The following is a 24,185-nucleotide window of genomic DNA, read 5'->3' on the forward strand; positions in this document are numbered from 1 at the left end:
TCATTAGTTTACACATGTTAAATTCAAATAAAAAAGTTAAATTTCCAATCAGATTGTAGGCATTTAACTCAGATATCAACTTGCGTTCTTAGAATTTCGGAAGATATAGACTAGATTTCAGCAGAGATTAACAAATGTGTCCATGATTGACGATTATCACGCAGCTCAGACCTTTAACTCGAACACTTAGACAGGTCCAAAAATCACAAATCGAAAATATTTTCCTGGAAAAACAAACTTGAATTTGTGAATATATAATTTAACCAATGACAAAGCGCTCAGTATCTGGAATGAAGATGGAGGATTCAGTCGAAATTAAGGAAGAGTTTTCAGATGTTTTAAATGATATATCACAGTTTGAAAACTCACACATTCAGAATATTGGGCAGAATGGAGGATATACAGAGAAGGTAGGCATTGTCGTTAAAAACCACGCTCACCTACGAATAAATAGATGGGACTGTGAATCAATGGTTGGCCATTTGCGGGAGTTGATTTGGGGCTTGAATATATGTAAATAGTCTTCAGAAATACTGGAATTGTAAGAAAATAAACTTTAAACTTGAAATTTCACTCTCTGAATCTTTTCTATGTACAGAAATAAAATGAAATGACGAGGCTTAAATTTGGACAGTGAGCTGTGAACTCTATTATTGATTAGCTTAGCTAAATAGCTTTTCCTTAGGAAGTGAATTTTAGGGATGGTTTTTATATATAAAAGGGCGTGGTTGAATATTTTATTCACAAGTTTTTGTGTTTATATTTACAAACAGAAGCTATGTGTACGGGTACGTTCAATGACTTCAGAATGGTGGCCATTGCAGTAGAGATATGAGGTGTGAACTAGGAAGAGAAACATAGAGCATTATCATCAAACCTGGATTCTCTAGTGTGCTGAGACTAAGGGACTACTCAGTTAATACAGAACTAGCCAACATGTGGGCATATATCATCAAATACGTGAAATCTGATTGTTTTTGTTATATATTTTCAGTATGAAGTCAAAATGTCAAAATGGGCTCGAATTCAGCAATCCCAGGTTATTTTTGACCGTATCCAACCTCTTTATATTCATGGGTTACCTATCGAAGTTCGTCATTTCTTCGCTGAATGGATAGAGAGTCAACCATGGTGGGTGTTAACCTTATATTATTATCACTATGCATCGTATCATGACATATGTTGTATCGCAATACATCGATTCACCGATATATATCATGCCAGCACACAACTTTTGGAAAGATGTGTAGATAGCATTATCCAGTTTTATGTTATTATGTAGACTGGATTAAGTTTGTCTTTAAAACATAGCCTTTACTTTGAGATGTGTTTTGGTAAAGGTTCATGGACACTTAGTAAGGTGTGTAGATTAGATTATCCAGTTTTACGTTATAATGTAGACTGGATTATGTTTGTCTTTAAAACAAAGCCTTTACTTTGAGATGTGTTTCGGTAAAGCTTCATGGACTATTAGAAAGGTGTGTAGATTGGATTATCCAGATTAATGTCACTTCATAGACTAGTTAGTCTAAAATGTAGCCTTTATTTTCAGGGCTGAAATTCAGATAGAAGATCCTACCCATCTTGCATATGCCAGTCAACTGTTGGCTCAACTGATTGCCATGATAGAAGAAAAGGCTGCCACAGAGTCAAGCGAACTCTACGTTCGACTGAAACTTCGTGAAATAGCAAATCAATTAAAGGTAGGTTTAAATTGAAGCAGTGGAGACAGGGTTTAGTGTAATTTTGGTTCTATTTGTTAAACTTCATCAACATGGCAGCTAGAAAATCAATGATACGACTCAATCACTGCCTTGCCTGCATCGGAATAGTTTATTGTTTCACACTTTCTTTTAACATGACCAACTACAATGTCAGCTAGGAAGTTCTAACGAATTGGACCGGAGAGTTATCTCCCCTCAATCAACCAAAATGTCAATAATGAAATGTATTTCAGACAGTTTATGAAAGAAATCCGATGGGGTTTGTCCAAGTTGTTAGAAATTGTTTAGAAACAGAAGATCAACTTCTTCAGGAAGCTGAATCAGTAAGTTTAATTAGTGATTTATTGGTGTTTCAGACAGGAGGTATAAAGATTTTTATTTATTCAAGCTGTTTGACCATGAAACCGTTGCAAGTTTATTGAACTAAATATTCTCTATAATACTAGTTTTTATACAATCACATTCGGACCTGGACATATTTTGCCGTCACCCCTGTCTGTGTGTTTGCCTATTCGTCCCTCTACAATTAGCTTGTGAACACGTTAAGGTCAACACAAGTTAGATTTTTAGTATGATTTGGCACAGATTGAAGACTGTCCTTGATATACTGAAAATTTAACAGGGAAGAGGACATATCTTAAACTGCCAGTTTAAAATCCAAGGACTAGGATCAGGTAGAGAGGTCATGTCAAGGGGTCGGTCAAGGGGTCGTGTCAAGGGGTCAGGTAGAGGGTCGTGTCAAGGGGTCCTGTAGAGGGGTCAGGTAGCATCAGACAAATGGTGGTTGTTGGTTCTTAACCTGGTCGGCTTGTGAAAGTCTGGTGACGTTGAATAAATCATCTTTCTTTATTCTAGTCCATCCAGCTGTAAATGGGTATATATAATCTGAGAATGCCACAAGGTTTGGTCAAGGACTAGCTGGCAGAAAAGATCTTCGTAAATCTAAATTGTTACCTTTGTACAATAACTTGTTTTTGATTGATTGTACATATTAATTTATGATATATTTAGAATGGGGCTGCCCCTGTTACTGTACAACTTTCAGAAGAGGAGGAAATTCAAGCTAGAATTAATATTGATATTGAAAGATTGGTTGCTAAAACAGTGGTAGGTGTTTTATATATCACATAGCATGAGATTCTTTTAAAGAGACAGGTTCGTCATTCTTTCAACCTGCTTACCTTACCCTCAGAAACAGGTTTTTTTATTTTAGCTAAGCCAACTGTCTAAATTCATGTGTGTCCAGAATTATCTTCATAAGAAAGTTAAAATAAAGACATGTCATTTCTTGAGAATACTCCATATTTAGAAAAGACATCTATAGAAATATATATATAGAAAGAATATGCAAAAGAATGCAATCACTATAATGGTGTGGTGATCTTTGAACACACATCTAATGATTCTAGTTAAAATAACTGGACAGTCTTTTATCTCTTAGATTATTTTAAACCATGTAACTATGTGTGATGTGTAATTAATTGGAAAGTTTGAAAGGTGGCTGATATTTTCTGTAATATAAATTTGATGAAATTGTGTTGGTGTATTGATCCATAAGATTATTTTTTGTGTTTTAGTCGATAGAAAGCAAAGTTCAAGTCAAAAAACAACAGCAAGAATCTTTTATTATTCGTTACCAGGACAACGTTAAAATTCAAGGTAGGAAAATAAACAAAGTTCTGACGTCTGAACTGCAAAACCTAACTACATATTGGCGAACATTGGTAGCAGCTAATGAGCTTTTTATATGAGGAAGTATGTCAATAATGAGCAAACTATCAGCAAAAGACTTCCTTTAAAGATGGGTTCCCTTATTTTCATTTATTTATAAATATATTATATTATTCGACGGCCGATACTTATATAAATCGAAAGTAGAGGTGCTCTAATGATAGGGAAAATACTAGTTTGTATCAAAAGTCAATAATTAACTTATAATCAGCTATTTACGAAGGGATTCCAAAGATCAAGCGGTCACTTAATAAAGATTATCAGGTCTCACAGTTGATTTAAGACGACTGTATCTTTAATGAAAATTTATTTTATGTCAATATTTGTCAGTATTTGATTTTTATTTTAGAACAAATTCAAGGTGTCGAGGCTCAAATTCAACAGAATCAGTTGAATCATAATCAGGAACTTCAGGATAAAAAACTGGATTTGTTGCAGAAAAAAGAAAAAATTGAAACATATTTAAGAGATAAGGCAGAATTATTGTTGAACTACAGAATTGTAAGTTTCAATTTTTTTCATCTCAATTTTCCTGTCATGGCTTACTCTCTAGCTCGGCATCGCTTCGTAGTTTGTGATTCAAAATGATCCCTTTTCTCATTCAATATTTCCTATGATTAGCCAAAATTAAAATCTATCACAACGATCTGCGTATCAAACAAAATTGTGTTTTTGAGTCTAATCAGTCTGAAGAGTTCAAACACGAACGAAACTAGTCACTGAAAATCAGGGATAACTGGTCTCATAGCCAAACTTTATCTCTTGTATTTTTGAAGGTTTACTACTGGAACTTTTTAAGTTGAAACTCCATTTTTAAGAAAATTAACTTGATTAGCCAACACTAGAAGTTGTTGTGTTAAATTGTTAATAAAATATTTCAATCTAAATTAAACCATGTCCTAATGTGAAGTTATCAAAGTCTAAATCGGTTGTCAAGTATCAAAGTAAGGGATAATCTGGCATCATCGGTAATATTTGAAAAAATAGTTGATTCTTTATCTCTTTAAACCACTGGTGTATTGGTTTTTTGTAGGAATTAGCTGATCTGTTGGTAGATTTGATGACTACATTGGCTGATTTACAGAATCGTGTTTTAGGAGATTTACTGACTGATTGGTTAAGGAAACAGAAACTAGCTGGGAATGGCGCTCCATTTGATAATAATTTATCTAACATTCAAACATGGTAAGATAGAAACAAAGATTGCCATGGTTAGACCTCTTGGTAATGATTTCACCAAGATAACAACCTAAGTTCTCAAGGACCCTGTCTTCCAGCTGGTCGGTGGCCAAACCTTTTGGCATTGATTTTACATGGATAATAACTTAGGTTCTCGAGGATCCTGTCTACCAGCTTGAGATTGCCTTGGTCAGATCTCTTAGTAAAGATAATCACTTAGTTTGTCCTTGGCCAAATCTCTTGGTAATGATTTAATAAGGACAACAAATTATATTCTGAAAGATCTTGCCTACCAGCTGGTTCTTGGTTAAACCTATTAGCTTTGATATTTTCTAGATTAAATTACATTAAATCTGTTGTCATGGACTTGATACAAAATTAAAATACCTCTGAAGGCTAAAGCACAAAATTTGGTGTCAACTGAGAAAAAACTTGTTCATGTTAATATTTTCTTTATAGGTGTGAATCATTAGCAGATATTGCCTGGAGAAATCGACAGCAAATAAAAAAAATTGATTTATTACGCAGACAACTACCAATTAGTTTACCTGAAGGCCAAGAGGATCAACTCCCCTTGTTGATGAAAACAGCCACAGATCTGATCTATAATCTTGTAGCTCAGTAAGTATATATTTATATGGTTTTGGTTTAATCTTAGGTGAACTGTACTTCAGAATGAAATTCTGAAAAGTGTCACAGTTAGATGAAATTGAGTTCTATCAGCTGGTAAAGTAAATATTTATTTTTTATTCCAGCACCTTCATTGTTGATAATCAGCCTGCCCAAGTGATGAAAAAAGACGGAAAGTTTTCGACCAGTATTAAATTATTGGTGGGAGGTAAACTGAATGTCCATATGAATCCACCAGAGGTCAAGGCTGTCATTATCAGGTTAGTGTCACGACCTTCAAGGTCAAGGGTCAGAGGTTAAATCGAATACAGTTATTTATAGATATAGTCAGTGTTACTGGTTAATAGACTCATAATGACAAACTAATATGAATATACTTGCTGACATACTCACTTATGATAGATATACTAGCTGGGACCAATGTATTGCCGAACAGTTTGTTTTGCAGTTAAGATCGTAAGAAATCGCTAGAAAACTCTGATTGGATGATGGTATTGAAGTCTGATATAAACCAATCAGATTTTGTCTATAAATAAATAACCAATAGAAATGTTGTATTTTAAACAGTGAGAGTCAAGCTAGAGAAATAATGAAAAATGGAGCTCAAGTTGATATAAAACCATGTGGAGAAATTTTAAATAATCGTGGAACTATGGAATATCATCAAGCTACTGGACAACTTGGCATTTCTTTTAAAAATATGGTATGTATTTACTAGTAGTCAAATCTGTACAGCAGACTTCTGTTCAAAGCTTATTAAAATAAATTAAAGGAGTACCTTCACTATCCGTTCAACCAATCATACCTTTTTTTAGTTTTAATTATCAGTAACAGTGTTCATTTACTAGTAGTCACAATCTCCTAGATAGCATGCCTAATTAACATTGATATGTAGGGTAGACTTCAGTTCAGGGAGTTTGTTTATGGAATTATGGAATGTTAGTCATTGGACCACTATTCCCTTGCAACATTGTCAAATATTTCAAATTTCCACAAAGGAATATTTTTAATGATAAGAGGAATGATATCTTTATAACAAAAGGCTAAAAAATTAGGCCATATGATATTGATGAGCATCAAGACCTATATCACACTATTGTCTAATTGACTCATTGTGTCTCACAACTACAAATCATGAAAAATGTTGAATTTTTTTTTAGCAACTGAAGAAAATAAAACGAGCTGACAAAAAAGGATCAGACGTAAGTAATTTTATTTTTATTTATTTATTTATTTATTTATTTATTTATTTAATTTATTTATTTATTTATTTATTTATTTATTTATTTATTTATTTATTTATTTATTTATTTATTTATTTATTTATTTATTTATTTATTTATTTATTTAATTTATTTATTTATTTATTTATTTTGTTCATTGTATATTTTAATTATGTATTTTAATTCATTTCATTATTCCAAGTGCATAGTAATAATAAAACTGTGTTATATTTACAGTGTGTTACAGAAGAAAAGTTCTGTATTTATTTTTCCTCCGAGTTCAGTCTAGGTGGTAATGAATTAAGCTGTAAAGTCTCGGTGAGTATTTCCTCCTCCACACCTGATGTCATTCACACGTACTTGTAGACCTCCAAGTGGAGTAAACAACCTTGTTCCCCCCTGTCAATGATGAAGATCAATGATGTGAAAAAAAAAGTTGGAAAGAGCGTTTGAATATTGGCTTGGAATTGGCAATGTCCATTTATCACTGCATTTTTTTAAACCAAAAAGAAAGGTAGATAAGAGCTAGCTGCCAGGCCTTATCTTGTACTGAGAGAAAAATCTGAAATTCCATCTTTGAAACAATGTCATACTTAAATACTTTTCAAATAAAACATTTGTTTCTAATCTTTCAGAGAATGTCGCTGCCTGTTGTCGTGACAGTTCATGGCAATCAGGATCCCAACGCCTGGGCAACAATTTTATGGGACAACGCCTTTTCAGATGTGGTAGGTGCTCACTGCTCGACCGTCAACAAACCTGATACCACTTTGTTACTCTATAAATCTATACTTGATGTCTGACTTGTCAAAAACGGACATTTGAGCTAGTTTGCTCGTCATTCATGGAGAATACACCCAAATCTTCAGTCCTGGTCAATACAATAAATGTTGGGAAACGATGTATCAAAAGAAATTCTACAGTTAGCTCAGCTGTGAAACACAGATTAAAGTGGCTTTATCCTTGAAAACTGCTCAAACAGTTGGAAACGCAAATATTGAGAAAACTTTATTCTTGTGTAGTGTAGATTAAATTTAAATATAAATCTAGTTTCTTCCTTTCCAAGTTCTAATTATTCTAGCAGAATATAAAACAGACTGTTCGTTTGAGATTCAAATCTCATACCTTATTATCTACTTCAGAACCGAGAGCCATTCCACGTACCTGAGTCAGTACCGTGGCCGAAGTTAGCTGAACAGTTGAATGCCAAGTTTGTTCATGATAATGGCCGAGGCCTGACGCCCAATAACCTCCAATACTTGGCCTCAAAGATATTCAGTGAGTAATTATTCAGATATACAAATATATTGCTACATCATGTTTGCTAGCGTGGCTTGAGATGGTTTTTCATGCCAATTTCTACTAGCAATGTTTTTTAAAGATTGAAAATTTTTCAATTGTAAGTGAAGGCCCTAAAATTTCCCTTTTTGCATACTGCATGGTTTTGGCCATATTCATTAGCTCAGCACAGAAAAGTAAGATCATTTCATAACCCAATGTTTATAAAAGAAGGATATAAAACTATTAAGAATTATTTCCTGCATAATTAAACTAAGTGCTGCCGTGAGAGAACAGAGAGTTCTGAACAGGTCTGTTCTTCCTAGCCTCAAATCGAACAGTACGGAATCAGAAATGACATTTAAAAATTTCCAATGATATCTTTCTCTCCCATTTTGAATTCTGTCTGCACCTACTATATTTTGGCACCCATGTTACATGTTTTGAACTCAGCTCCAACTTGTCTGGTTCGATTCCGTGAATCCCAAATGTGCAGAACTTGCCAATCAAGTGACTCTTAAGATGTAAAACTCCAACTAATTTAACTATTTATAGATGAAGGTATTAATGAAGATTTCTCCAATCGTTTGGTATCATGGAGTCAGTTTAATAAAGATCACCTCCCTGGTCGTAACTTTACTTTCTGGATCTGGTTCTACGATATGTTAAAACTCACCAACTTACATCTTGTTAGACAGTGGAGAGAAGGGTAAGGTCAACATTAATAATATAGTTGGGTTAGGGTTTGAAGCTGACAACTGACCATGATTGTCACAGTTAGAGTCAGGCATAAAATGTCTTGTCCAATCCAATCTTTTTATCATATTTAGGAACTGGTAAAGCCAGATTTGTTGAGCAATCATACAAAAATCTCGTCTGGCAAATGACATTCCAAATATTATCTGGCATCATAATTTTTCTAACATTCAGTACCACACCATCTAATTACCTAACAGAAGGCAACTTGTTACAGACTAATCTATTTCACTGTCTACAGTTTTGATAAGATTTATTGAACTATTTGGGTTTTTTTTTCTAGGGTTTGAAAACAGGGGTCTCATATTTATAATGTTACTTTCAATTTCTCTTGTAGACATATCATTGGGTTTATCAGTAAGGCACAGGCACAAGAGAATCTCCTGCAGTCTCAAGTTAACGGAACATTTTTACTGAGATTCAGTGATTCAGAGTCAGGAGGTCTGACTATAGCTTGGGTGTCGCAAAGACCAGGTAAGAACGAAACTGAGGCTTGTTTCAGAAAACCTTACTTATATTGTTAAAACAATATTATGCACCAAACTTTCCTTCAGATTTTTCTCAGTTTTTATTTTTAATATAACCACTTCAGTTAGGGTCTAAAGACAGCCCTCTCGAACATTCGTCAAATGAACCTTTTGACTTAATCTGATAAACACTGCATCACAAAATGTCAGAGCTGGAGAGGGTAGAAAATGATTGGTCAAAGCAGACTTCATTGAGTTAGGTCGAAAGGTTAATTTGACGCATGTTCAAGAGGGCTGTCGTTAGACCCTAACTGAATTGGCTATTTTGTTTAGGTTTATATAAAGTAATAATAAAATAATGTTCGAACTTGGTGAGGTGATGTACAACCTTATTAACAAAACTAACAATAATAGAAACGGAAGTAAACTTTTCAAATTGGACAAGTCACTACTCAAAATTTTGTATCCAAAACGTGAAATGATTTTTTATTTAATTTTAATTTCCAGATTCTGGAGCTTTAGAAGTCTACAACTTGGCGCCATTCAGAGCCTGCGATTTTAAAATACGTAAACTCTCAGACAGAATCAAAGATTTAAATAATTTAGTGAATCTGTACCCAAATATTCCTAAAGATCAGGCGTTTGGTGGTGACTACTCCCCTGCAGTCCGTAAGTTGAAGATTTTGTGTTAGTTTGAAATAACATCATGTCATTCAGATGAGAATAAGAACTGAGCAAGAAAGAAAAAGAAAAGAAGGCTGCTTATACAACAGTCAATATAAAATTTACTTCACTTCTCAATCAATCAGGAGTAGCAAACAATTCTTACTGTTTGGCAAGTACCATAAGCTAGATCAAGATTGATTGTCAAAACATGGCTAAGTTAAACATGGGTTCCCTTATTTTCATTTATAAAATGAAAATGCTAATATTTATATGAATAGAAAGTAGAGGTGTTCTAATGACTTGGAAAAATACCAGTTTGTCTCACATGTCTATAATTAATTCATAATTAGCTAAATTAGAAGAGATTTACCAGCAGAATTCCAATGAGTGACCGATGAAGAATGGTCAAAAAGTCTTTTTTGTTTATCCAGATTGAACATACATGGACATTTATGAACATTTTAAAACAAGGAAACCCATCTTTAAATAAAGTAATAACTGATATCCATAAAGTTAATTTCTAAAAACTACATGAGGAAGTAATTCAGATAATTATCTCTAGTTTATTTTCATCATTACAGAGCAACCTGATCAGATGAAAGATGGCTACATCAAACCACATTTAGTAAATGTTATACAATGGTATGTATTTACCTTGTTTAATTTTCATCAAAATATACGACATTAAACTTAAAATTATGATGATTCAGACAACAAGCTGATAATTGGTGTGTTTGATGATGTCATGAATTCACGAAGGTCTTATATGATGCAAGCAAATTTGCTGTAAGTGACATCAGCAAACACTTAGTTTTAGTAGAATTGCAGGAAGCACTGACGTCTGATTGAAATTGGAATGATGTAAATTGATACTATCAGTGTCCCTGATACACTTACAAATTTTAGAAAACCTCATTACAATCTCTCTAAATTACAAAAGACCTTGACAACCTTCTAAATGATCTGAATGTCTACTCATTGGCTTCAATTAAAAAAAATGTTGATTGAATATATTTTCAGGAGCCATCAGAATACGCCACTACATCGTGATATGAGTGAAGGACCAGAAACACCAGTTCCCTATGACTATAACCCTCCCTCTAATTCAACCTATCCTGAAGTGTAAGCATACATTTTACTGACTGATTGATGTATTTAACTGGGACTACGGATAGTCCAGTGGGAATTTTTTTCACATCAGGGTGGGATTTTAAATATTTTTAGGCATCAATGCAATACAGGCCCTTAATGATTGTTGTCGATCAACATTTCCATGACGTTGAGTTTCACATTTAACAGGATTGTTTGATACAAAACATTGATTAATGACTATTATGTTCTGTTTCAGATTTTCACCCAATGGAGAAAGTTTGGATAATTTGATGCAGTTTGAAACTGACTATACATCTGATGATGTCATCAACGTTAACGAACTTTTGAATAAATTGTATTAGAAACCACGTGGCCCTAGATACTTTAACCACTAGTTGATACATTTTATGTTTCGATACTTTCAGCGACTATTAGTGGGTAGAGATTACATTAATATTGTGTTTCGTTATTTAGATTCAAATTAGATTACATGCAATGGCATTTATAATTTTGAGGAAATTTCAGCGACGTTAAAAAACGATTATAGAATCATATTTTTTTCCCAATATGAATGAAATAAAACAGATATTTGATGTATAAAAAATACATTTCAATATTTGATTATCACTATATATTCCTCTATATTTAATAGTTTCCTTCATTTTTAAGAAATTTAGTAATCTATCTATCAGTAATGGCCATCTTGGCGCTATCATTTACGTGCCGTTGTTTGGTTTGGATTTTTTTACCAACTCTTTGAAAACAAGGACTGTGAATAGTGAATACAACCAATCAGAGCCCTTCACAGTAAGTCTGTAAATAATCAGCCATAATGTTATCAATCTTTCTGTTGAAGGCTCTGATTGGCTGTATTCTGTGATATAAGAACAGTGGCTATAACAGTCAAGGTATAAGAAGAAGGTTGTATAACCTTGACATTGTGAAGATAATCTGGGATGAAGACCAAAAAACCTTCAAGTCTATGCTTGTCCTAATCTTCCAATTTTTTCATAAAATTTTGTATCATAACATTATGAATAATATATATCTTGTACATTTCTTTCTCTCTTCATTTTACTTTTTTGATATATCCATAGTTTTCGTATGTTTTGTTTTTTAAAGTTTTTTGTTAACAATTTTTGTAAATATTAAGATGTATTGTACAGACATATCATCATTTTGTTTTTATGTACATTATAGTGCTTTAAGAATTGTTTAAGCTTTAAAAGGAGGGCTGTTTCTTACACTGAAGCTAGGGGGAAACCAGCGTAGATCTCCGTCTGATAGTTGATAATTTTAGATATACTGAAATTGCCTGTTTACCTGTTTTTGTCAACACTTTCAGACCAAAATAGAGGCTTGTCTACCCTTAGTACACAGGTATATATCTTTGCCTGACTATGGTAAGTTTTTAAAATCGCTAAAAAAAATTTGTCAGTGTGTCCATTCATGTTGACCTTCAAAATGTCTTCAGATGATTGATGGAAAGTAGCACACGTACTGCCCCGCAATCAGGCATAAAAATTTGTCTGTGTGTCTTTTTGTTTTATCGATAATTTCAGGTCAAAACAGAGACTTGACTGCCCCTAGCATACAGTAACCCCTGCTTGACTTTAAGGTGTGTATTTTGTTAATGTATATAAACATATCATGTTTTAATGATTTAGATGTTAGTTTTTGGATTCTAATAAGCTATTGGAGCATGCATTTAGTGATCAGAGGCTATATTCTCTAAACTTTAACTTAAATAAAATCCGATTTGAAAGAAATACAGTAATCTGATTGGATAATAAAACGTAATTTAAGATTAACGTTAGTGTTGACCAATCAGATGACTGGAACATTCAAAGTTAAGTTTTCAAGAATAAGCATTTATTTTAATAGTGGGGAAGATAAATTCTGGGTGGATGTATGAGGCTCTTTTGGAGAACGTAACTTCTGGGGTCAAGCAGGAAGTTTAATGTTTTTAAGACATTAAGTAGCGCTAGTTAATTTGTAAATATGTACATATTCAACAAAAAAACAAAAAATAAAAGTTTAAAATATCATAGTTGTTTTTCAGAAAGGGAAGTAATTCTTTATAATTTCTATTTGCATTGAAAGTTTACGTTCCCCTACTTTTTAGAAGTACATGGGGACATTCTGGCCACAGTCAAACGTCAAACTTTTCTGCACCTTGTGGGCTAATGAAGACCGGCAACACCATACAGGGTGCTATGAGGGAAATTTTGTAAGGACAGCAGCATTAGCTCTTGTTCGATTTCAAATGTGCCCAGTCTGTAGCACACAGAGACTCACACGCTTTTTCCATGTCAGCCCCTCTATTGAGAATGGAGGCATGTATACAATGTTCATTTGGTTATATCTTCTTACACAGTAACCAACAGACTGTTGGCAACCTGAGAGAATATGACCAATCGCTGGATTCACTCGACCAAACGGCATTGTTTTTAGAGACTAAACCTTAGAAGGCATCTGGAAATAAGACGTAAGTTTTGATAGTTCTCCCTTCTTCTCTTTAGAGAGTCCACACAGTTTCATCTTCACAATGTCAACCCTTCATGAAATTCGTCTTCTACCTTGACTATAACAAGACCCTGTGATAGAACCAATAACAAGGCCCTCTGATAGAACCAGAGAGAAAAGATGGCAGGCCCGGTTAGAGAACCAATAACAAGGCCCTGTGACAGAACCAATAACAAAGCCCTGTGAGAGAACTGATGACAAGGCCCTGTGAGAGAAACGATATTAATATGATCAATGGTTATAAATATAGAAGTAAAGTGCAAAATAAATTGTTTGTATTGGAAAGAAAAAGTTTTGTTATTTATAACTGGTCTATTGTAAATCCTAATCTTAGCAAATCTTATTGTCTATATTGTCTCTTATAGGCCACTAGATATTTCAACTTGTATTACATGCGATAGCTGAAATTGAGATGGTAAAGTAAATATTTAGATGACTATACAGATAGCTGAAATTGAGCTCTATCAGCTGGAAAAGTAAATATTTAGATGACTATACAGATAGCTGAAATTGAGCTCTATCAGCTGATATAGGAAATATTTAGATGACTATACAATTAGCTGAAATTGAGCTCTATCAGATGGTATAGTAAATATTTAGATGACTATACGTGTAGCTGAAATTGAGCTCTATCAGCTGGTAAGGTAAATATTCAGATGACTATACGTGTAGCTGAAATTGAGCTCTATCAGCTGGTAAAGTAGATATTTAGATGACTATCTCCATTTAATAATCCCCAGAAGGCAGAAAAACATATAATTTATTTTACTTGACCTAATAAAGAAAGAATTCGCCAAATAATGATTTATTACCGTTTACCTTTTATTCTGAATAAAATGGAGAGCCTATTGTAAGGAAGACACGGGACAGATTTGTCGTCAAAACATTTAGTCAAATTTCAATATCTTTCTGAGAGCTCATATAGTTTTGTATTTATGTGTATTTGGATATCATTTTGCTGTAGAGGCCTAGAACATTGGGTAATTTTTTAAATTGTGACAAAGATGTGAAATTAAAGGAAATAAAACAAAGTTTAGATCAAATGATGATCTGTTTTTAATTGTCTATATTGATTCTGTTTTGAGGAAGATTTTTTTGACATTTCTAAATAAGATAGACTAACTCATGTAGGCCTATTCTTGTCTTTGATATGTAAGATATTTCAACTAACTTTATCTAATTGAAGAGGATATTCAAAACCAATTTAAATTCAAGTTCTAAAATGGAATAGAAATTTCAAATTAACTTGTATCTAAACATCAGACATCATCTAATTTAAAAAAGAAAGACATAACTTTTATTTTTATATTTAAGTCTTTCCGGCTACAGAATACATATTTATGATTCAATCAGCTGATTCAAACACACAATTATTGAAAGAATACAAATTTAAAATATCCATCAAATAATACATACTTGAAAGAAAAGCAACAGTCAAAAATGGTGTTATTAAAATCAGTGGGACAAACAGTGACAGCCATGGTGAGAATGGACAAGAAAAATAGAAATAACAATAGATCTAGGCAACATAAACCTTTACATCCAACCAGTAATATACAAAAAGATTTAGAATCACGGTTTATAGTGTCTGAGTTGATGAGAAAACCAGGATTCAAACATGGATCGCCTGTAGAGAAAAGTTCCAAGGAAAATCGTCGGAGGGGGTCTACTTCTAAACTTGATTTATTAAAATCTCTTGGATCTTCGGATGCCTCTGAAAATTTTAGGAAATTACGACGGAGAAATTTTCCCGGATCCTTACATCTGACAAAACAAGACTTTCTACTGGAATATGTCGAGGATGAACTGGTAAATTAGACATTTATTTTTATTGAACTAGATATTATAGTCCTTGCCATGTATTCCTGGCTAAGTATTCTTCAAACGATCTTAGCGCTGGGATGTCCTTGGTACTTATCTTCTAACACTGTTTCTAGGATATCATAGGGTCTTAACTTCTAACATTGATGCTAGGACATCTTAGGCTAAGATCGTTTCGAGAATGTGTGACCCTAACATTGGGTCCTGGAATAGCAAACACCACAGTGGGAACCCGAGAGGTCTTCTGGACATTTTGAATACAATGTAATAGTCTTTTATAATATCAGAAGTAGACAGATTCAGACATTCATTCCTCATATCCTGGTTCCCAACTTTACTGCTATCCGTAGGGATCTGAGATGCCTCGAAAACAATCTAAACAGTAGAGTCATGATATTAGAAGTGTAGGGTTGTGTTCAGATATGAAACTGATCCTGGTGGCTAATATGAACCCTTTCAGCTGACAAAGCAAATATATTTACAACTCTTTTTTTCTTTCAGCCCCTAGAGAAATTCCAAAAAGCAGTCAGGAAAATAATCACAATGTTAAAAGTTGTAGGTAAACCCAAGTATGTCGAGATTTTACATTTTATATTGACCTACAGGTTGTTTCGAGTATTTGAAATTTGAATTTCATATCAGTACCACCTCTCGTTTGAAAAAGATTAATTCGTTTGTTTCTAATCCAATTGTACCAAACCCCCCTCAAATTTTAAAAATAAGATTCTTATACGTTTTTGCACCTAAAAATGTGTCAGAATGCAATTTTTCAAAACAAAAAATTCTTGCGAGATCCCTCTAAGACGCTCCATGGGCAACAGAGTTGCTGCATTTTGAATTCAGCCTCAACAGTAACTTGTCCCTCTATTGAGTCGGTCTGTCCCCTATTTGGGGTGGTGTCGCCACTGTTCTAATACACTACCACCTAAAACAGATAAAGTGAGCCATGGTTTCATCTAATCATTAACAAAGAGGGCGGAGGGAGGGAGGGTAAGGGAGGGGAGGGGGTGAGTGGTTTTATCGTATTACCGACAATGCTGATGTCTTTGTCTTCTGAACACTGTATGATCTAATTTTGATTAAGGTTTTATTTCCATACTCGTCTTTGCATTTAGAGAAAGACGAAAAGAAACAGACAGAAATATGTTGTCATGGACAACCATCTGTGATGACCTTCACCTTACTAGAACCAGATATAACGACCTTGGTTTAACCTTTGACCCTACAGACTTCAAGGTCAAGAAAAAGGTAGTATTCTAAATGCTGTTGTTTGGCGTGTATTATTTCTTCCACTGACTCTACAGCTATAAACTATACTATATATGAATGTAGCAATGCTACAATTACATGACAAACATCAAAATCAAGACTGTCGCCCCAGGAAACACAAAGACGCGTTCAAATCATTACCAAAGTAGATTCGTATACATCCCTGTAAGGAACATCTAGTTGACGGATATATAATAGCAGATTGGTATTTCAGGATCATATTAACAGTGAAACGATCGAAACGTTGTGTTTACATCCTGGTGAGCGAACTCCGGATCAGATCCGTCATTGTTTAGTGTCTCTCAACACGTCAGTCCCGGCCTTCAGTGAGTTCCCGAAAAAAATGCAGACAGCATTACTACAAGTCGGATGGTATGAAAGGTAAATGATATCTGAAAAAGTTCGAAGTTCTGTAATCTACGTTGAAGCATAGGAGACATTGGCCTCCATCAAACTTAAATCAAAACGCAAAATATACCTTCGACTTTGTAAGCATAAAGTATTTTGCACCATGCCATGCTCAGAAACCACAACCGTTTGTCAAAAATCACAATCTGATTAACTAACGAACTATATTAAAATCGACAACAATGAGTCAATGAATGGACGCATACCATAGTACCCTTCATTTTATATTTTTATGCTTTATGTATTTAACCGGCAACTCATTTTCAGGTTCGAAGCTGGTCGAGTGATAATTCGTCAAGGTCATCGTGCTGATAGATTTTACCTAATACTTTCTGGTCAAGGTCAGTACTATTTTTTTTCTCAGGTCAAGGTCAGATAAAGGCCAGTACTTTAAAAGTTACATCTCATCGTCAAGGTCAGAAGTACAGGTCAAGGTCAGTACTGGTGAAAATCTGGTTAAAGTCTAGTCAAGTTCAAGTTCAAGTCAAGGTCAATAACATTGGCAGTAAATGTCTTGTCAAGGTCAGTACAAGTTAATTTCAGGTCAAGGTCACTACAAGGTTATCTCGTGTCAAGGTCAGTACATGTACATTTAGTACAATAAACATAGGTTTAGAACAGTCAAATCCCCATTGTTTTGATCATGCTTACTTGACCTAATTTACTTGACAATATACTTACAGCTGTAGTAACAATCCTGGAAACGAGACCAAAGAAGAAATCGAAACAGGAATCCAGGGCGTCACACGACGGCCTACCGAAAATACACGAATCTGGATCAGATAGGAAACAGGAACAATATTATGTCCGAACAGCTCGCTTACTGGAAAAGGGAAAAAGTTTTGGGGTAAGTCGATTTCCAACTGCTGAGAGATCTTTAACATGCACTATATCACAGGGCTCCCAGCTAGTTTATTATTTCATCCGAAAGACTCGACGCTGTTTCCATGTCAACCCCTCGACCTGAATCACTGACAAGAGATACTGGTTTAAAAATCTGTACCAATGCAGGGATTAAACCCTGAGCAAGGATCAAACTCACTGAGCCACATCTCATGCTGTAGACGTGAGATTCCGTTTAAACATCTTGGCTCAACCTAGTCAAACAATGATATACTGAAAAAGGAGGGGGTGGGGATATAAAACATACTTTCATTCAATTTCCAATTAGGCACACAAAAATTTAGACCTACAACTTCAATTTCACAACCCTATCATAAAAAGTTGTTTGTTTCGTTTCATTTGCCAGGAGCTAGCTTTACTACAGGGTTCAATACGAACAGCAACTGTAACTTGTCGAACCGACATGGAATTACTGGCTCTAGATAGACCGGATTTTATTAACATCTTTATGAAGGCAGATACAGGGAAGGAACCAGATCACATTCAATTCCTTAAAAGTCTGGATATTTTGAAAGGATGGCCAGTTGATAAAATACCTTGGAATGATCCGAATATCTGTGCCTTTACATATGTCAGGTAAGCCTTTTGATTAGTGAAGAATCGTTTCCTTTGAACATTAGTTAGTTACCTTTTCACTCAATTTTGTCAACGAATGAATTCAGTTGCAGAGAGGCTACTTAGGACTATACACATCTATCACGAATACGGATTTTGACATGGTCTTATTAACAGGAAAGTTTGACGAATGGGGGTGTGGTTTGGACACGATGGACTATAAATTGACTATAGATCAGCCACTTTGTGACCTGATTTCGATGGCGAATTGCGGATAGCTGTGTATTTAGGAATTTCGACCCTGCAATATTGAATATTTATTTATGTTTAAAAGAGCTAGAAAAAGAAAAACTTTTTGTTAATCTCAGACTGACGTTGAAATTTAAATACGGTTTGGTAATTGTCGTATCCCTCGCTTGCGGATTTAACCCATATATAAACAATTAGGCTCCGAATTTAATCATACCTGCTTTATTACAATCAGAACAAGAAATGGCGGGTAATTACAATACATGGTAGAGGGGTATTGGTAATGGCGTAATGATAGACAAGATGCAATTACAGTAAACCATCTAAAACATGATAAGCTAGAGTCACTAACCAGTCAATAGAAAGTGACAATATTTCAATCTGTAATTTCAGAAGAGAAACTATTCTCTGTCAAGATAGTAATAATTCAGATCTGATATTTGTGGTGATGTCAGGAACATGTCGAGTATTAAAATCTCTACCAGCTGTTCAACCCAAACTTTACCGTAGTGAAGTTACAGACTACGGCCTACAGACCCCACGTACAAACAGTGAGTAGGCCTACTATTCTCATTTAATGCTCGTCATCGACAGTTGGTGGGATATCTGCCGAACCGTTTAGCAATGCTTGAAACATTAGGCAACTCCTTACAGTTTCCTAAAAACCTGAAAGAGTCGCCCAGCTCCTGTCCGTTAACAGATCTCAAGCCCATTCAATCTCCTTATAGCTTAAACCCACAGAATCCTCTGATTGACAGGATTGTCGAGAATCTATGTTGTTATCCTTGTAAATCATTGTCAAGAGATTTGACGAAGGATTGAATTCATTCATCTGGGTGCATAGAAACAACTGTCGTGGAATTAGGATTGTACATAGCTTTAACATGATGTAGGCCTACGGATGAACTGCAGACAAGGATGAGGGAATCTTAAAACACAAAACTTAATCTTTTTTTTTTATGTTTTTCAGGAACAGAGAACATCAAAGTTCGATCACCGACGTCTGCAAGAGATTCCCACTCTCCTACGTCCTTACGACCTGGTCGGAAACCGTTACGCAGTAGACTAGAGGCTGATATAGCTCTGTCGAGAAACAACACTGTTTTATCGTCCGTGGTTTCCAAAACTCCAGAACAAGGTATGGTATAGTCAGACTTTTCCTGCCATGTGTTGCAGCATTGTATCAACTTGTGCAGGTCGGAGGGGTGATATGTAAAAGGGTCTAGTCGTTCCGACGCTAAGTAAGCCACGAATGTTTTTTGTCTACCATCTGAATTTCGAAAGTGACTTTTTGTTGTTGTTTTTGAAGTGGCAGCAGATGCAGTAGAACACATCAACATAATCAACAATGTTTATAATAAAAGACACGTGCTGCCACCAATTGATAAACATTCCCGCCAAAATACCACCGTCTCATCGTTTGCTCAACAGACCTGGTCAACGACAGCAGACGACAGTCCTGATGAACAAATATATATCCATCTGACAAAACTGGGACGCGGAGACGTTTTTGTAAGTAGACCCTCTGGGTAAATTTACTAAGAATCATTTCCCCACCATAAAAACAAATTTCTTAATCTAGCCATTTATAGATTATAGATAGGCCTAGACCGACATAATGGGTAGACCCCAATGCACATGCATTTTGATGATTTTGTGTACATAATGCGCGCACGTATGCGTTAAAGGCCTATCTATTAACGCTTCAAAAATATATGATGCCTTGCGTATATAGTTCCATATCTGTCTCTTTAGTAGCTGGGACGGGACAGAGAACCTTTCAATTACAGTATAGACTACATACAAGGTAGTTCATTGCAGTCGTGGTGTTTGTTCAGATAAGCTCTCTTTGCTCAGCCTGAAAGCATCTTTATGATATTAATGAATATAAACCAAATCAGATATTAGTCAGCATGGCATGGTAGCATCTTTATGAATATCAACCAGATGATACATTGTTTATATTGCAGGGGTTAGAACAAGTGGTATTAAAGGGGCTGGGAGAGACCACCAGTTCGTGTCTGGTTTCTGACGGTGCCGAGTGTATCATGATCAATAAATTATTCTTCCGAAAACACCTCACCCAGGATCTCGCTAAACAGATGAGGAAAAAGGTATTTTTGAAGGTACCTGGGAATTGTGGGACTCCAATCAGCATGTTTTTCGGGAGTAAAAGGGTCGCTGCAGTACCTGGGCACATTTATCTTCAATTCTGAAGAGCCATGAGCAGTCGAAATGACCCATATATATGGGAAATAACTCATGTATAACAATTATGTACATCAGACCACAATGGTTTGTGATTTCGGTACCAAATGAATGAAAAGAGAGTCGATCAAAGACCAACTGGTAGACAGGATCGTTGAGAACCTAACCTGTTTTGAATGTAAAACCATCGCCATTACATGAAAGCAGGATCGTTGAGAACCTAAGCTGTTTTGAATGTAAAACCATCGCCATTACATGAAAGCAGGATCGTTGAGAACCTAAGCTGTTTTCAATGTAAAACCATCGCCATTACATGAAAGCAGGATCGTTGAGAAACTAAGCTGCTTTCCATGTTAAATCATTGTCATTGGCCAACAGGTATACAGAATTCAAAAGAGCCTAGTAACAAGAGAACGGAAATAGTTATCCTTGTTAAATAGGGTCGTTTAGTTTATTTTTTCATTCATCAACTGTTTATATTTCAGATTCAGCCATTTCCCTCAGAAGATATTTTACAGCAGAAATTACAGACTCAAATAGACTGGGAGGAATTTAAACATTTAACAGTCTTGGATCATCTGGATTTTAATAAACATGTGCAGACGGTTTCTTGGAAACACTGATCTTTGCCTGGACAGTGGACAAGTCGTCTTTTAAAGAGATTTTTTTAATTCCACAAGTGTCAAATAATTTAAATAAACAAAGACTGGTTCCTGTAAGCATTTATCTTATAGCAACCGTTACTATGGGGGCAGGGCTTATTAGCCTAAGGCTCGGTTTTAATCATCTTGATGATGCTGGATGTGAGTCTAGCAACCGTTACTATGGGGTAGGGCTTATTATGCTCAGTTTCTGTCATCTTGATGATGTTGGATGTATGCCAAGCAACCGTTACTACGGGGTAGGGCTTATTATGCTCAGTTTCTGTCATCTTGATGATGCTGGATGTGAGTCTAGCAACCGTTACTACGGGGTAGGGCTTATTATGCTCAGTTTCTGTCATCTTGATGATGCTGGATGTGAGCCTAGCAAACGTTACTACGGGGTAGGGCTTATTATGCTCAGTTTCTGTCATCTTGATGATGCTGGATGTGAGTCTAGCAACCGTTACTACGGGGTAGGGCTTATTATGCTCAGTTTCTGTCATCTTGATGATGTTGGATGTATGCCAAGCAACCGTTACTATGTGGACAGGGTTTATTATGCTCAGTTTCTGTCATCTTGATGATGTTGGATGTGTAACTGGCAACTGTTACTATGCGGATGAGGCCATCTTTATGTTGGATATAGGATTTCCAACCGTTACTATTCACTCACGGTTATTCTCAGGAATAAACAAAAGCCGTATGAATTTCATTAAGGCTTTATTGTGACTTGATAATCTAACCTACACAGTGAAACATGACTGAAAAATATTTCTACAACATAAAAAGTAAGAAATCAGAAATATACAAAATCAATCAAGTCTAGGGGCAGTTTGTATCAAATACTAAATAACAAGAATTGTTAAAACATTATTTCTCCCAAAGAACACAATCTTGTAAACATTATAAAATCAAGTTTAATAAAGACAAGTTTAAATATTGTCTAAAATATCAAGGATTGATAAAAATAAAAACAAAACAAATTATTTTGAGCCGAGTTTTAAATATTGTAAAAAAGTAGTTGATGCAATCAAATATTTCAGTAAAAAAACAAGTGCACAATGGGGCAAATGAACACATAAACACAGAACTTAGTTAAAATGTTGATCAAACCCTCTACCCCTTCAGAGATAACATGAAAATGATGAATTCATACTTCGTTGCTGATAAATTTAGCGTTTAAATAGCACTGACCAACTATTAATCAGAAGTATAGAAATGACACTAACTTAGGAAACAACAGTTTTTATGGATATAGACCTCTACTTATTATTGTACACAGGTAACGTTATCAATAATAAATAGAAGTCTATATCCATAAAAACTGTTGTTTCTTAATGTGCTGTGATTTTTCTAAATGTCTTACAAGGATGACACTAACTTAGACAGGGCAATGACATGCTGAGAATAGTTTAAATACTTTTCATTTCATATTCTGTTTTTAAACAGTGCTTCGCTAAAGACACAAATAGATGAGGTAAAGTGTTAGGTGTAGGATTATCAATACAGTGAAAACAGTTCTGGACACTTCACTTTTATTTTCTCATGTATCGATTATCCCCCCTCGTACCTCATGTATTTCCACCTACTTCTTCATCTTATTCTTTGAAGGGACACGTAGGCCATTTTTCTGACCAATCATACTTTAGTCTCAGAGACTGGAATTTTTTAGCTGAGCTAATTAGTAATAGGTTCACAGTTCACTATCAAAATTTGAGCCTTTTAATTCATGTGTCAATAATTATTTGCGTTTGAATGTTAAAATGACGACTCATCAATATAAGATACTCTGTGATATATAGAAAAGATATCTAAAGAAATAATGAGTAAAATTCCTAGTTTGAGGTATTTTTTAAGGAATTATGTGATTTTCATACATTTCTAGTACTTCTGAAGACTATTTACATATATTCAGGACTAAAATCAACTCCCCTAAATGGCACACCTATCCTATTAATGATTAATCATTCTAACAAAAATACATGACTTTTGGTATTTGATATTTTTTGGTTTGTGATTTTAAAAAAACTGAAAATATTTCTAATAATATATACATTAACCAGTTTTATACAAATTAAAAAAATTCAACAGACAAATTTTGATCTAAAACTTTAAAATAATATAATAGTCCTATTAAATCTTGTCAGCTGATAGACCTTCACTATCTTTGGAACTTAACAAGAACCAACTTTGGTAATAATTCTACTAGAAACTGAAATTGAGTTCCATCAGCTGCTACAGCAATGACGACTTTAATGATAGCTCAAATTGAGCTCAATCAGATGGTAAAGAAAAGATGGCATTAACGATACCTGAAATCGAGCTCAATCTATCAGATTGAATGGAAAAGCATGTGTTGGAGGGTCCATTACAGGTTGAGGGGTGCCAAATTGATAACCCATAAATTATTCACCACCACAGATTACAAAAGCTTCAGTTTACAAATCATAAGAGTCTTACAACTGGATTCCATTTTCTCCTTGACAAAAACTAAGATAATGTTGAGTAACCTTGACCTGATCTGATATTACCCCTGCCCCCTCTTTCATCTTCAAAAACAAAATTACAAAAAAATAATAAAAAGCACATAATATAAGTAAAAAATAAAGCACATAAACAATGGACATCTGGACTCTCTGCTGAGTTGATAAACCCAGTTTACAGTTTACAGAGTGGCATCGGGTGTTCCAGTAAGAGCGAACACTGCCTTGCTAGCAACACCTTTCACAGTACTAATTTTGATGAAACTCAAATATTATGAAGTCTTTAATTTAACACTAAGTAACTAAAGATGATGATTGTATAGCACACGATTTCAACATACCATATATATATATAAATATATACAGATGTCCT

At 34.7% G+C, this 24,185-nt stretch overlaps 2 protein-coding genes across 2 annotated transcripts; both read left to right on the forward strand.

Moving 5' to 3' along the window:
* Window positions 1–1,006: 1,006 nt before the first annotated feature.
* On the forward strand, window positions 1,007–9,680 carry LOTGIDRAFT_128587 (hypothetical protein; the record flags this gene model as incomplete). The annotated part of the gene is made up of 16 exons (XM_009064233.1): window positions 1,007–1,137; window positions 1,553–1,707; window positions 1,962–2,137; window positions 3,302–3,383; window positions 3,817–3,956; window positions 4,489–4,640; window positions 5,094–5,255; window positions 5,390–5,524; window positions 5,832–5,967; window positions 6,425–6,466; window positions 6,725–6,805; window positions 7,123–7,215; window positions 7,630–7,765; window positions 8,321–8,474; window positions 8,859–8,995; window positions 9,511–9,680. The coding sequence occupies 16 exons, from the start codon at window positions 1,007–1,009 to the stop codon at window positions 9,678–9,680; spliced, it is 2,082 nt and encodes a 693-aa protein (XP_009062481.1).
* A 5,032-nt stretch (window positions 9,681–14,712) lies between these two features.
* On the forward strand, window positions 14,713–21,397 carry LOTGIDRAFT_235194 (hypothetical protein; the record flags this gene model as incomplete). The annotated part of the gene is made up of 12 exons (XM_009064234.1): window positions 14,713–15,081; window positions 15,595–15,652; window positions 16,178–16,341; window positions 16,577–16,743; window positions 17,038–17,111; window positions 17,454–17,617; window positions 18,020–18,249; window positions 18,871–19,028; window positions 19,448–19,615; window positions 19,787–19,989; window positions 20,448–20,591; window positions 21,171–21,397. The coding sequence occupies 12 exons, from the start codon at window positions 14,713–14,715 to the stop codon at window positions 21,306–21,308; spliced, it is 2,037 nt and encodes a 678-aa protein (XP_009062482.1). The 3' UTR covers window positions 21,309–21,397.
* Between the last annotated feature and the right edge of the window lie 2,788 nt (window positions 21,398–24,185).

The sequence above is a fragment of the Lottia gigantea genome, assembly GCF_000327385.1.
Source record: "Lottia gigantea unplaced genomic scaffold LOTGIsca_61, whole genome shotgun sequence".
Lineage (NCBI taxonomy): Eukaryota > Metazoa > Mollusca > Gastropoda > Lottiidae > Lottia > Lottia gigantea.